Source organism: Mastigoproctus giganteus, chromosome 10 (assembly GCF_048544385.1).
Source record: "Mastigoproctus giganteus isolate SK-2022 chromosome 10, ASM4854438v1, whole genome shotgun sequence".
Classification (NCBI taxonomy): Eukaryota; Metazoa; Arthropoda; class Arachnida; order Uropygi; family Thelyphonidae; genus Mastigoproctus; species Mastigoproctus giganteus.
Window position 1 is genome coordinate 142690387 of NC_143584.1, and position 15733 is coordinate 142706119.

A 15733-nucleotide genomic window follows, 5' to 3' on the forward strand; every position below is an offset into this window, starting at 1 on the left:
TTTAAATGCATTTGAACTGACCACCACCAATTCCTTTGTCACATGCAAGATTATCATACTTTCAGTGTGGATTTGATTCTTGGGGGGGGGGGGGAGATCAATGGGGGCATAGTAGTTCGCATACTTTACAAAGCTCCTTGCTAATCAGAACAGAATTTGGCCTAGTGTTGTCACACATTAGTAATCAGCTTTCTGTTTTTCTTTAGTTGCAGAATTCCTTTACCAAACAATACAAAAACTGTGAATATTTCTTATCTTACTTGGTGGAACGAATTCCAAGGTCTACTAACAATGAACTACTAACCAGACACGATAGGAGGGAGTATATGATGAGAGCCTTGTCGATCAATTCAGCCCTGGAAAGATTGTGCAAGGCTCAAGGGGTAGAATTTTTTTCAGACTGGTCTGTAAAAGAAGAGACTACTTCTACCGGGATGGGATACACTTAAATAGAAAGGGTGCTAGAATATTTGCTGATGCTATAGAGGCAGTGTTAGGTAGGCTGGAAAACTGCTAGCTTGGGGGGATACAAGGACTAATAGATTAACAGTAGGCACTGCCAGAGGTGAAAGTGATTCTTGCACTGCTTCTACTGGAATGAGCAACAGCCTAGAAAACAAAATGCAGGGTAGAAAACAAAATGCAGACTGCTAGGAGTCATTGCAGTACAAGTAAACAACACATGGGTTGTGTTAGGGTAGCTAAGAATAGGAACAGCTGCATGAATACTTGTGTGTACACCAATGCTAGGAGTTTGATAAATAAATTTGATGAATTTCAGGTCAAAATATCAAAGGCAGATATTGTTGAGATATCAGAGACGTGGTGTCACAAAGATATAAGAAATGCAGAACTGGAATTTGGGGAGTACAATGTGTACAGAAAGGATAGACAGGACAGGAAGGGAGGAGGGGTTATGCTATTAGTTAAGAAACACACAAAATCCAAGGAGGTGAAGCTAATTGATATCGCTGGTCAGTGCAGTGTCAAGTCAGTTTGGTGTGACATAAGCATTGGGAGATCAAAATTGAGAGTAGGAGTGTGCTATAGGCCTAATGACTCTGATGAGTATAATAAGAAACTGTACAGGGAAATAGAGTGGGCCAGTAAATCAGAGAGTCTTATAATGGGGTATTTTAATTTCCCAGATATTCACTGGAATTTGTGGGTTGGTCACTCACACACTAGCAAGGCTTTTTGTGGATTTATTGGATGATTGTTTTCTACATCAGCATGTTTGGGAGGCAACTAGAAGGAGTAATACTCTTGATCTGATTATCAGTAGTGATTCTTCATGCATTAAGAATCTGCAGATAAAGGAACCATTAGGTGGCAGTGATCACAGTGTGTTGAAGTGGGATTTACTCCAACAGGTAACTACCATCAGGGGTAATGGGAAGGGTTATTGCTTTCGTAAAGGCGACTATGATGGTCTGAGACAGTATTTAAATTCTATACAGTAGTATCAACTGATGATGTTACCAACAGCAAATTCAAAATGGGAAGCAGTCAAAGAATTTATCTTGGAAGCTTCTAGGCTTTACATACCAACTAAGAAATATTGTTCAAAGTTTAGGCCTAAATGGATGCCAGATGAACTAAGGAGACATATGGCAGAGAAGAAAAATGCATGGGATACATATAAATTAATGGGTGACATGGAAGCCTATGATAGATATAAGCTGGTCTGGAACCAAGTCACAAAGGAGATTAGGCAGGCAAAGGCAAATTATGAGAAATCCTTGGCAAAGGATGTAAAGAAAAACAGCAAATAGTTAGTTACCTATGTAAACTCTAGAAGGAAAGGGATGAATCAGATTGTCCCACTGGATATTGATGGTTCAACAGTTGAGGATATTGATAGTTCAACACAGGTGGCTAACAAACTAAACAAGTATTTTGCATCTACATTCACACAGGAGGAGTTATTCAGGAAGGTGAGAGGTGAAGTAAATTCTGGCAGTGAGCTAGATGATTTTGTAATAACTGAGGGGAAAGTGGAGGATAAACATAAAAAAGCACAAGGGGTGGATGGGATCTATCCAGTTATATTAAAGGAGGCAGCAAACCATAATTATGAGAGCTTCTTTGGACTCGGAGGAGGTACCCATACACTGGAGATGTGCAAATGTGACCACAATTCACAAAGGAGGATCAAAGGCTGACACAAGTAATTATAGACCTGTGAGTTTAACTTCTGTTCCAGGAAAATTAATGGAGGCACTGGTTAAAGAAGCACTGTAGGATCATCTAGACAAGACTTCAGTTATAGCTCGGACTATTCTTATGTTGTTTAGTTTGTGCCAAACTATAATGAGTATATTGGCCTCGGAACATAGGCTTCCTATAGTGAACCTATGTGCTGAAGCATTATTGGATAGGGTTGGGTCCCACTGCAGAACCCCCAGGGACAGGGAAGAGGAAATTAGACGAGTCACAGCAGACCTCAAGAAATGCAGCTAACCCCAGAAGGTCATGGACAGATACATTAGAGGTGTGGAGTATCATAGAGAGCCTTTCACTCCAGTTGCCACGGCCTACATTCCCTACTATCTGGGCCTTACTGAGCGCTTAGAACGAGTATTACGGGATTGCCAAACATGCTGTGTGCAGCTTCCGGGACGGAGGCTGCACACCGTGGTATCCCAGGTTAAGGACCCCATAACAAAAGATTGTAGTAGTGGAGTAGTGTATGAGATTAAGTGCCCGGATTGTGGGGAGTGTTATGTTGGTGAAACAAGGCGCCGGTTCAAGGACCATCGGAATGCTATAAAGACTGTGGATTATTAGAAGTCTGCTGTGGCAGAACATTTTCGGGAGAAGCATCATCAGATCTCCCCAGACGAGGCTGTCCGTGCTCATAGATTTTGGGACAGCAAATGGCTTGAGAGCTTACGAATTTCTTCATCTAAGAACAATACCATTAACAGAGACAGGGAAGTTCGTATGCATCCCCTCCTTGAGGATGTAGTACTTGGATGGGATGACTGATTCTGCCTAGCAGGCTCCCGAGTCATTTCCGGTTCTAGTACACATGAGGGGAATACCGACCATGCACCTGTGCAACCATGTGAGCTGTGAACCTGCTATTTAAGGATGTGTTACAATTAAAAACGTACTGTTGAGAAAGGAGGCAGATGCCTCTGAAAGCTTCGGTATCCGGTATTTTAAGTCTTTTAAAGTATTTTTACGTTTAATAATACTTTTATCGCTCTTATTTTATTTGTATTATTTTATTGTAATTATTTTAATTATAAATATCTATGTTAGGTACATTTATTTTGCAGTATTAAATTATTATTTTAATACAACACGGTTGGTGTATCAATTTAATTGCTTGTGAATAAGTACTACATATGGGAAACATTAACCCCAGAGCAACGTATCAGCTCTGTGGTACTACACTGATAGTGGTAGAAAATGAAAAGGACCTGGGGGTAATTGTGCAGGCAGATATTAAGTTCTCTGAGCAGTGCAGACGGGCTGCAAGAGTAGCTCATGATGTCTTGTCAATGATATACAGGAATTTTTCTAGCAGGGATAATGAGGTGATTATTCCCTTGTATAAGGCAATGGTCAGGCCACACCTAGAGTACTGTATACAGGTCTGGAGGCCTCATTTCAAGGAGGATGTAGAGCAGCTGAGTACAGAGAAGGGCAACAAGATTAGTGAATGGAACAAAGAGTTCCTCTTACAAAGAAATGCTTAAGTTTTGTAAATTACAATCTCTGTAGACTAGGCACTGGCGAGGTGTATAAAGCCTTGAATGGTTTGAGCATGCTCATTGCTGATGAGATTCTTCCTTTTGCTCAGAATAATCACCTGAGAGGGAATAAATTCAAATTGAAGAAAGACAGATGTAGGATATATGTGCGTAAATTTGCCTTTAGCCCGCGGGTAGTTGGTTGGTGGAACAGACTTCCATCCCTTGTTGTAGAAGTTGATAGCCTAAATAAATTTAAGGCTCAGCTGGACAGGTATTTCGAACAAACAGAGGGATATTTTTTTTTTTTTTTTTTTTTCCAGCTGATGCTGTATAAGCTTCTTTTCTTGCATCATATGCCTCTACTAATGCTAATTTCAGACTTTTCTAACAATTTTTCACCTTTGAATCACTACACTAGCCAATTCACTTGATATTTTTTAAGTTAAAAGAATTGTATACTGTATGATATTTTTAATTAAAAATATCAATCACCATTAAATCACTGCAAGAATTAGATTAGTCTGCTGCTGACTACTCGATCAGAAAGAAGTGCATACTTTATTGAAATTAACAGTCATTTATAAAAATGGGCAACTATTTTTAAAACAAAAAATTAATATCAAAGAATTGTAAGATCCTGAAGCAGCAACAGGATGCTTTCAGGAAAATTTTTAAAATAAATAACTATTGCCATCTTATTTTTACAGGGCTTGTTACATTAATAATAAAAATGCATGTCACATAAGTTTCTAAAATATGTCGGAGAAAATACATGATACAACCAACTGTGCCTTTAAAGTAAAGTTGTGTTATAATTACTGCTGTTGCAAATATATTTTATTTTGCAGCATTATAGCCTTTAAAACAAAGAGAGCTTGGGGGAACGAAGAGTTCTTTTTGTAATCACTGAAGTTACAGATGTTATAGTTAAAAAAAAAAAAAAAGATACTGTTATGAATATATTTTATGTTAAGAATAATTAGAGTATTATTAATCAGAAGTATTTTTAAATGAGTATACAAAAAGCATTTAAATTTGGAGTGAAAAATTTGTCCGTGTGCATTATTAAAAGAACCAACCACTCCTTGATTGGGTTGAGTACGCTGAATTCTGGCGGGATTCTTCCTCTTGCTCAGACTATGAACTTGAGGGAGCATAAATTCAAATTAAGGAAAGACATTATAGCTGATGCTACATAAGTTTGCTTTCTTGAATCATATGCCTCTACTATTGCTAGCTATTCTCTTTCCTCCAAAAATAGCAGAGTATGATTCTAATAAATTACCTTGATCCATTATGAATTTAAAGTGGCTGTTATTGACTTCTAAAACTATTCTGAGAATCATAATTAATAACATAAAATTGTATATATGTGTGTGTATATATATATAAAATGTTTGTACATATTAAAAGAGCTTACCTGCCAGTGATGAAAGACTGAAAGACAAAATGCCTGTCCCTGGGTGTGTGTACGTAAATCTGTTTCAAACCCAAATGAATCAATTGCAGGTATGAAAGCTTTGATAGTATACAATGGAGAACCTGGTACTGGTGCATCTTGTGTTACATGACCTCTGAATATAATGAGAAATGCATCTTTGTAAAACTTATAAAAAGTGTCCAAGTTTTTTTTTTATCTATTTCATTTTTTGTTATTGAGGTGTTAATAAAAGGATATTACATTGTTGCTCACAATGAATAAATAAGATATGTGAATAACACTAATTAAACCAGCAACCTGTTATGAACAAGTAAATTTCATTATGTAAAAAGGATTACAATGTTGAATCCTGTCTTTAGACCCAAAAAGGAAATTAACGAAAGCTGGAGCTAACTGCACAAGGTGGTATATCCCATACAGCTGATGACAGGATTTAACATGGAATTCAGAAATGTTGGCAGTTATTACATAGTTATATTACTACTTACTTATTTTAATACTTTTCGTGCAATAAAATTCACTTAATAGCAATTCCTGTGGCTTAATTAGTATTATTGCTATTTCACTTTCTCTTTAAAAATTGTTCTTGGTAGCTGGGGTTCAGATTAAAGCAATATTCAACCAAATTATATGTCAGTTTAAAAATTTTATATAGAATATTAAATTCAAATATATAATATAATACAATCAGTCCTCGTATAACACGTGTTTTCACTACATGAATTCGATCATATGCAATTTATAAATAGTTGAATGATGTCATATATAACACAAACCAAATTTACTTATACATAATTCGCCTTTGTGTAATTTGTTTATAGCCCCTCGGTCCAAAGGAATTCATAAGGTTAAAATTTCATCTTCATTTTACTATCCCCTCTAAGGTTCCTGGTTGCCAAGCTCTGTAGCCCACATATTCAGTTTCCTCACATGGGTACCCCTTTGCAGATCTCGCCAAGGTTTCCCATCTTTGGACTCCTCTTTCAAGAAGCCTGATGTTTTTTTTTTTTTTTTTTTTTTTTTTTCCAGATGTGATCAAGAATTGCCTTTATACAGGTGGGGCTATGACTCCTCACCACCCCCAACTCTACAAGCAAATGTTTGATAAATCATTGACAGGACACCAATGGGTCTTCCTTGCCACCTGTATACACCTTGGAGAACTTCATGTCCAACTCCCAAATCCTTTTCCCTAACCTTTTTAATTCAGCCCAACCAAGTGAATAAGTCATTCAGCAGTTGCTATTCCCAAGAGTTTTGTCCATGAAAAATGGACAGACAGAGTTCCATTTTTCAAGAATGTATTAGGCAGAAAAAGATTAGATTTTTGGAGATTTGGATGTTCCATATTTTCCCAGTAACAAAAGCAAACAAAAACGAATTTGAAGTAGGAACTCTTTAAAGTAAAAATCAAAAGTCAACAAAGTGGGGCCTTTGTGCATTGTTTTAGCTCACTCAGAAACTTGTCACATGTCAGCTACTGTGCCATATTTTGGAAAGCCTACTACTCACAGCTTGATAAGAGCAGACTTGACTTTCACCTAAAGCAGCAGTTCCCAAACTGGGGTCCATAGAATAGTTCCAGGTGGTCCACAAAATGACCCCCCCCCCCCTGGAACTGATCAAATTATTCATTCTACGTATAGCAAATTGATGATTATATATTTATATAAAAATAAGAATAAAGTTAGTTGTTTTAAACATAAAACTTTGAATTTTCTTTTCAGAAACACACACGTCCCCTCCCCATTTTTAAATGGGTCTGTAAACTTTTTTTGTCATTTTTGAAGGGATCCATAGATCTCAGTAGTTTGGGAACCACTAAGTCCTAAAGGATCGTGCTTCTTCTCATCCAAAACTTTGAAGTATTGAAGGCAATGAATTTCATTTATTATTGACCAATTTTACACTAATTTTCAACTAGCACAAGAACTTCATAAAGTAAATATGAAGGTTTTAACACTCACTCTAACAGGCCCTGTTACATGAAACAGGAAGGAACTATCAAGAGGTAAAGACTACAAAGAAAACTGTAAATTACAGGTTTGGTGGTTTTCAAAAAAGAGGATAAAGTTCAAGTGCTGGCATAGAAAATCAAAAGAACTGCACTTTTGCTTTCCAAAAAAGATATATCATTTTGCCTAGAAATCGAAGTGTCACTAAAGATAAGCATAGGAGCAGAAGAATCCTTTTTGCGAGATATAAGACAAGACTGAGTTTTAGAAGGGTTGAAATCAACTAAGTTGTCTTTGCCCCACTGGAGAATTACCTGAAGATCGGCATTTTAGGAATCGGTGGCAGATTTTCAAGAAGTTGAAGCTGATTTAACAGGGCAAGGTTTCTCAAAATGGAAAGTGGAATGCAATGTGCTATCATCGGCAAAACTATGGATAGGATTTCCAGTCAATGGAAGAAGGTCATTAATAAACAAGAGGAAAAGAGTGGGGGAAAAAACTGAACCTTGGGGGACACCGGCATTAGTGGAGACTCTACAGGTAATGAGAGAGAAGTTGTGAATGATGGGAAGATTGCTGCAGCACCTACTCAGTTTTTGAACCATCTGTATAGATCTTACAGGCCTGTGAATTAGAAGCAGAGTGAGTTTCGTGTAACTGTGCAATACTGAAGGGAGACAAAGGTGTTCTTTCCCCGCTGTTGGAAATAGTCATTGTAAATTGCGGGGATATTTGTCTATGGTGGATCAGGCGGTGTCATGTCCTCATATATGTCCCACATTTGATTTTTTTTTTTTTTTTTTTATTTTGGATTTATTGGCGCAAAAACAACTAAGGTTATACTGCGCCAGGAAACGATTAAAATAACAATAAAGATAAATTCTGGTAACCTTTAAAAAGGTTACCTCGTCAAATTGTTATTTTTATATATTTATATATATATATATATATATATATATATATATATATATATATATTAATAGTTATATTAGTGATAAAAAAGGAAAGAAAGAAAGTTAAAAAGACAATAACTAATATTTATGGGTTAATGCAGTTGCAAGCAATCATGCAATACACCCATAATGTCTACAGAATATTATTAGAAAAAGTAAATCAATCCAATAATAATACCATCATGGACCTAATAAAACGCAAAAAAAAAAAATTATTATTATCGCTTTTTACTGACAACCTGGATGACTTCAACTGGGGCCAACCACCCAGAATGAAGGCAAAAACGACAAGAAGTTCTCTGTTTCTGTGATGATCAATATATGCTAAGTAATTTAAATCTAAACCAAATATAAACCAGTATAGGTCAAATATAAATCGAATGATGATAAAAATTAAGAAAAATTTTGAAATATTAGAATCAAAGGTAAGAAATATAAGTAAAATATAAATGTAAGCATATATTAATCATCGTTGACCCAACAGAGAACGTAATTTAATGATTAAAATAAGATTAAATATATAATACATACTACATTTGACCGTATCTAGGACATAATGTAATAGTCGTCAAAATAATGTGTGGTGCCCCCTATGTGATGGATACGGTAAAAATAAATAAATAATTAAATTAACGCAAAGAGAAACATGCAGATAGGAAGAAGAAAAACTAAAGGAGTAGGAATAATAGAACCTGAACTCCAATAAAGGCGAAAAATAGTGGTATAGATAAGAAATAGTTTCTCCTACGTCCTCGGATTGCCCTAATAATTTCGGAGAAATAAAAATAAAAAGAGTGTAGGACAGTTTAAAGACATTGCAAGATATAAGTTGTGGCTCGGGTACCCGAGCCGAAATTATTAGGGCAATCCGAGGACGTAGGAGAAACTATTTCTTATCTATACCACTATTTTTCGCCTTTGTGGAGTTCAGGTTCTATTATTCCTACTCCTTTAGTTTTTCTTCTTCCTATCTGCATGTTTCTCTTTGCGTTAATTTAATTATTTATTTATTTTTACCGTATCCATCACATAGGGGGCACCACACATTATTTTGACGACTATTACATTATGTCCTAGATACGGTCAAATGTAGTATGCATTATATATTTAATCTTATTTTAATCATTAAATTACATTCTCTGTCGGGTCAACGATGATTAATATATGCTTACATTTATATTTTACTTATATTTCTTACCTTTGATTCTAATATTTCAAAATTTTTCTTAATTTTTATCATCATTCGATTTATTTATATTCGATTTATATTTGACCTATACTGGTTTATATTTGGTTTAGATTTAAATTACTTAGCATATATTGATCATCACAGAAACAGAGAACTTCTTGTCGTTTTTTGCCTTCATTCTGGGTGGTTGGCCCCAGTTGAAGTCATCTAGGTTGTCGGTAAAAAGCGATAATAACAATAATTTATTTATTTTTTTTTTTTGCGTTTTATTAGGTCCATGATGGTATTATTATTGGATTGATTTACTTTTTCTAATAATAATCTATATATATATATATATATATATATATATATAAGGCAGTATAAGGCAGTATAAGTTTAAAAATAAATGATCCAATTTATATATGTGTGTATATATTAATAGCTTGTAAAAACTTAAAAACTGCTGACACGTGGTAGTTGTCTGATAAAATCTGACTGAGTGTATAAGGCTCAGTCGGATGAGTAAAAGTGGTAAAATATATATTGCGAACATGGATAAAATTAACACAATCTATTAAAATATGCTTTAAAGTTAAAACGGTGTCGCAAGACTCGCACATAGGAGGGTCATCCGCCCTCAGCAGAAAAGAATGTGTCAAATGACTGTGTCCTATGCGGAGTCGAGCAAGAACAACTTCCTCGCTCTGATTCCTGTGCAGACTAGACTGCCATGTTTCTATTTACAGGCTTTATTTGGTATAATTTATTTGTTCTCTGTCTGTGCCATAGTTCTTGCCATTGGGAATATATCTTGTTGCGTATTATTTGCCTGTAGTCTGTATAGGGGACTGACAGGCAACAATGATGAGTGGGTGTTGCTGATTTGGCTGCAGCGTCAGCCAAATCATTTCCCTTTATCCCAATGTGGCTAGGAATCCAGCAGAAGCGGATATCAAACTTGTATTCATGAAGAGAATGTATCTTCTGCTGAACCCGACAAAGAACTGGATGAGAATTGTGTCTCAGAGATAATAAAGCCTGTAATACACTCAAAGAGTCAGAATATATTATTGGCCTTTGGAATTGACAAGTTCGAATGTGATCCAAGGCTAGCTCTATAGCATACAGCTCTGCAGTGTATATGCTGGATTCAGGAGGAATCTGCTGAGATATTATAGTGTCCGGAAAGACAGCAGCAGATCCTACGCACGATTCAGACATCGAGCCGTCTGTGTAAACGGGCAGGAAGTCTGAGTGCTCAGCTTGGTGTGCAGAGTAGAGCTGCTGGTAGACAGATGATGAGGTCTCAGACTTTACCCATTTCTTAAGGGAAAAGTCACACGGTGGGGGATGAGCATGCCAGAGTGGAGGAATTTCTTTTCGTGTTTGTGCAACCTTGTCTACCATGATGTTAAACTCTCTGAGTAGCTCTTGGACACGAATGCCAAAAGGTCGGTTGGCAGTCTTACGGGTATTGTACAAGTTTTCCCAACGTGGCTCAAAAACGGATGTCCACGTAGGATGGTCTGGCAGGGATTTCAACTTTAAAGCATAGTTTAAAGACAACTGCTTACGTCGAAGGGATAATGATGGTTCGTTTGCTTCGACGTATAAGCTCTGGACAGGAGATGTGCGATATGCTCCAGTAGCGATACGGATGGCCTGATGATGGACAGGGTCAAGCCATCAAAGGGCACTGTCTCTGGCTGAGGAGTATACCAGGGCCCCGTAGTCTAATTTGGGTCGTACAAGTGCAGGGTAAAGCCATAGTAAGGTGCATCGATCTGCTCCCCAACGCGTGGAGGAGAGAGAGCGGAGAATATTTAGTCCCCTCGTGCATTTTGTACGAAGTTGACGAATATGTTCGAGAAAGGTCAACTTTTTATCAAACACAAGTCCCAAGAATTTTGTGTCTGACACTACTGGAATAACATTTTGTCCGAGCCTTGGTTCAGGATGAAGATTACACTTGCGACAAAAGTGTACACAAACGGTCATCTCCGGCGAGAACCTGAAGCCATTAGCAAGTGCCCAGGAATTAAGGCGATCAATGGCTTTCTGCAGTTGTCTTTCAATAACCCTCATGTTGCATGACTGACAAAATATGCTAAAGTCATCAACATAGAGGGCACAGTTTACAGTTGGAGGAAGTTGTTCTGTGATGGAAATGACTTTGATTGCAAAAAGCGTGACACTTAATACTGATCCTTGTGGTACTCCCTCCTCTTGGCTGAAGGAACGAAAGAGTGAGGATCCCACACGAACTTAGAAAGATCAATTGGCTAAAAAGTTTTTAATAAAAATGGGGAGTTGCCTCCTAAGGCCAAGGCTATGCAGATCTTTTAAGATGCCAAATCTCCAAGTTGTGTCATACGCTTTCTCCATGTCAAAGAACACCGACACCAAGTGTTTGCGTTTTAGGAAAGCATCCAGGATGGATGCTTCCAATCTAATAAGATGGTCCAAAGTGGACCGGTTCCTTCGGAAGCCGCACTGGATGGTGGAGAGAAGGTCATTTGTTTCGAGATACCATATTAAACGAGAATTAACCATTCTCTCCGGGATTTTGCACAGACAGCTAGTCAGAGCAATAGGACGATAATTGGTGGTCACTTTTAGATCCTTTCCTGGCTTAGGAAAGGCAATTGCCTTTCCTAAGAGCAATTGCCTTTCGCCAGGAGTCCGGAAACTGCCCTTCAATAAAGATTCTGCTATACAGAAGGAGCAGACAATCTATAGATTTTGGTGAAAGATGTTTAATCATTTCATAATGGATGCCATCTGGTCCAACAGCACTTGCTTTGGAAAGAGTGAGGGCTCTTTTCAGTTCCTCTATCGTGAATGCCCCGTTGTAGGGATAGAGGGCCTGGGACTTAAAATTAAGTGCCTGTTTTTCGATTTTCTGTTTCAGAACCAGGAACTCTGGGGAATACGAAGATGTGGCAGAGATATTAGAGAATGTTTCCCCAAGAGCATTGGCTATTGCTGTTGGATCTGCAATATTGCATCCATTATAATCTAGGATTGAAGAAGGGTGGGATGTATATTTCCCCTTCATTTTCCGGATTTTATCCCAGACTACCTTAGAGTTGGTAGACTGGTTAATAGATGATGTAAAACGGATCCACAATTCCTTTTGACTCTGACGACGGATGTAGCGTGCTTTGGCTCGTGCGCGTTTGAAGGCTATAAGGTTGATCGTGGTAGGATATCGGCAAAATATCCCCCATGCTTTGTTTTGAGCCTTTTTTGCTGTTGTGCATTGTGAATTCCACCAAGGTTTGGGAAATGGTTGAAACCAGGCAGATGTTTTTGGGACAGCATTAGCAACTGCTTGGACAATGATTTCTGTGATGTACTTTACTGCATCATTGATAGGCTCCCGACTGACTGTACTGAGGTCAAAATTTGCCTCATGTTGGAAGGCATTCCAGTCACCCTGATCAAACTTCCACTGTGTAACAAGGTTATCACAGGGAAGTGATCACTTCCCAAGTGAGTGAAGGGCGTAGAGACGGGGAGCAGATAGAGAGAGATCAATGGCAGAAAAAGTACGGGTAGGCATGTGGAAGAAGGTGTTTGTTCCAGTATTTAGAAGGGAGAGGTCATTGAGCATATGCTCTATGACTCTTCCCCTTCCGTTGATGTTAGCACTACCCCTTAGGGTGTTATGTCCATTAAAATCCCCAAAAAGTAAGAAAGGGGGAGGCAACTGCGTTACAAGATCATCAAGGTCTTCCTGGGAGATGTCAGTCCCAGGTGGCAAATAAATAGAGCAGACCGTTAATAAAAATCCCACTGTAAGGCGAATTGCAACAGCTTCTATGCTAGTTGTAATTAGCAAGGGCTGAACTGGGGTCTGGTTTCCCACAAGGATAGCCACTCCTCCATGGACAGGACCATCTGCAATTCTATCCTTACGAAAAATTGTGGTGTTATGCATCGTGGGATCGTCATTTGCCTTTAGACATGTCTCCTGCAAGCAAAAGCAAACTGGCTCGTGCTTTTGCAGGAGGGCCTTGATGTCATCAATATTTCGCCAGAATCCCACATTTGAGCCAGTTCTTTAAGTCTAAGTGCAGCACGTCTCTTTTCATATTGATCCCATTCAGTACTGTACAGACATCTCCAACTAGGGTGAGAGGGAAGACTGCAGATCTTTGTGGCATACATCAAAAGCAATGTTTTCCTCTGAAGATGTAAGGGAGGTTCGTGGGCTTCAATGTAAAGGCTATGAAATGGGGAGGTTTTAAAGCCCCTAGAGAAACTCTCAGAGCACTATGATGGATGGTATTTAATTGCTCTAAAGTACTCTTCCTTGCAGAGTTATACACTGGAGAACCATAGTCCAAACGGGACCTGAGGAGAGCTCTATAAAGATGAATAAGGGTATGTCAATCAGTGCCACGTGACATGGATGACACGCAACGAAGGATATTCAATTTTTTCAAGCAGATGGTTCGAAGATGGGCCACATGAGCTTGAAAGTTCCAAGAAAATGGACAGTGTTAACAAGAGGAACTGGCAAATTTTGTCTTTAGCTCAGGATCAGGATGAAGTGACCATAGTTTGCAGAAATGAGTGGTCGTGTGGATTTCTGTTCAGCAAGATGGTAGCCATTGCATAAAGACCAGGATTCTATTCTGTTAGAACAATTTGTAACTGTCATTTGATAGTGTTTATACATTGTGATTGGCAGGATATGGTGAAGTCACCTGTGTACATGTATACTTCAATAGTTTTTGGAAGGTCCTCCAATATATTGTTGACCCTAATTTCAAATAGGATTGGACTCAGTATGGAACCCTGTGGGACACCCTCTTCTTGATGCTGATAGGATATTTTTATATTGTACTTGAAAAGTATGTAACTTTAGAAAGTTCTAAATGATTTGAGGGCAATAGCTTCTCAGCCCTAACTGATGGGCTGAGAGGCTATTGCCCTCTCAGCCCATCATTTTTTGAAAACAATTAGGTTGGCGGTAGTTAGGAATTTGTGAAGTTGGTTCCACGATTTTTTTTCCTCTTTTTCCTTTGGAGCAATCTTCATTCCACCACTGGTTTTGGTGTACCCATTTGCCACCCACCGGTATTGCACTATCTCCGGTGGGTGCGGGATTTGTGCCCAAGGCACTAAAGGTAATAGTAGACCCAGGCAGGCTGCTTGTGCCTGGGGGTGGGCAGCGGCTGCATACGTGTTGGCTGCTCCCTGGTGGCAAGATGGACGTACACAAGCGATAAAAAGCTTTGCAGAGTTTCTGCACCAACACAGACGTGCAAGGTGGAGATGGGCTAAGGCCTAGGAGCCACCCTTGATACAGGTAAAACACACACACACACACACGTGTTCGTATATAATACAGTGTATATATATATATATATATATATATTTTTTTTTTTTATATATGTATAATGAGAATGCTAATGTATATAAAATGTATATATATCTTCTCTGTAAGTTTTTGTATATAATCTGTAAAGAATTGTGTGTACAAATAAATAGGAAAAAAAAAAATGTACCCATTTGCGCTGGTCAGATTTTGGAATGTAAATTTCAGCTGCCGATAGTATAAGGCTGGTTATGTCATCAATATGTTCTTGCTGTACATACCGGTTGAGTAGGACATTAAGTAGAATAATTTTTCCAGTCTGCATTGTGAAAATTCCGAGAATTACGGCCTTTAAGACGTGACACAACCTGCGTTTGAATTGAACTTATGACAGGAAAATGATCACTGTGGAATGGATCATTCAGCACTAACCATTCCATGCTTGGAAGAAGAGATGCTGAACAGATGGATAAATCTATGGCAGATGTTGTACCTGTAGGTAGCTGAACATGCGTTGGAGAGCCAGAGTTTAATACAGTCAGATTATGGTTATCCAAGAATGATTCAATTAATTGGCCTCTGCTATCCATGGTGGAAGAGCCCAATAATGGATGGTGTCCATTTAAATCACAGAGTATACATACAGGAGGTGGCAGTTGTGTGACAAGATTGTCAAGTTCACTCTGGAAGCAAAGATAATTTGGTGGGATATAAATGGATGCAAGGATTAATGATATTTCTATTGCCATCCGAACAGCTACAACTTCTAAGGAGGTTTGTAGTTGAAGATGTATTGATGGTATGGTATTTTTGACAAGAATAGCTACCTCTCCACGAGCAGGAGTGCCAGAATCCCTGGTCTCGCCTAAACATAGTATTGTTTTTGAATTTGAGACACACTTTTGGTGATAAAAATGTTTCCTGTATAGACACCTACTGCATTAGTTTGTATGAGAAAATCATTCAGATCATCTGCATTACTGTGTAATCCTCTGCAATTCCATTGTAGAAATTTGTGCATTGATTGGGGTTGTTTGAGGAAGATTGATCTGACTGTTTTTTTCTGAAAAGGTTTGTCTGCTTACTTTTTATTTTTCATTTCTGGGAAATTATTGTTGTGTCCAAGGTATCATTAGCATGTAACTTTAGTACTGCCGTCATCCTAGGACTGAACCTC

The 15733-nt window shown here is 38.1% G+C and overlaps 1 protein-coding gene across 1 annotated transcript in view; it reads right to left on the reverse strand.

The window, feature by feature from the left end:
• Window positions 1-15733, reverse strand: part of LOC150079329 (116 kDa U5 small nuclear ribonucleoprotein component) — a 330420-nt gene that overhangs the window by 26541 nt on the left and 288146 nt on the right. Inside the window, exon 21 of the mRNA XM_090383490.1 lies at window positions 5128-5281. Within this exon, the coding sequence (XP_090239616.1) occupies window positions 5128-5281 (154 nt within the window). The remainder of the gene's footprint in view (window positions 1-5127; window positions 5282-15733) is intronic.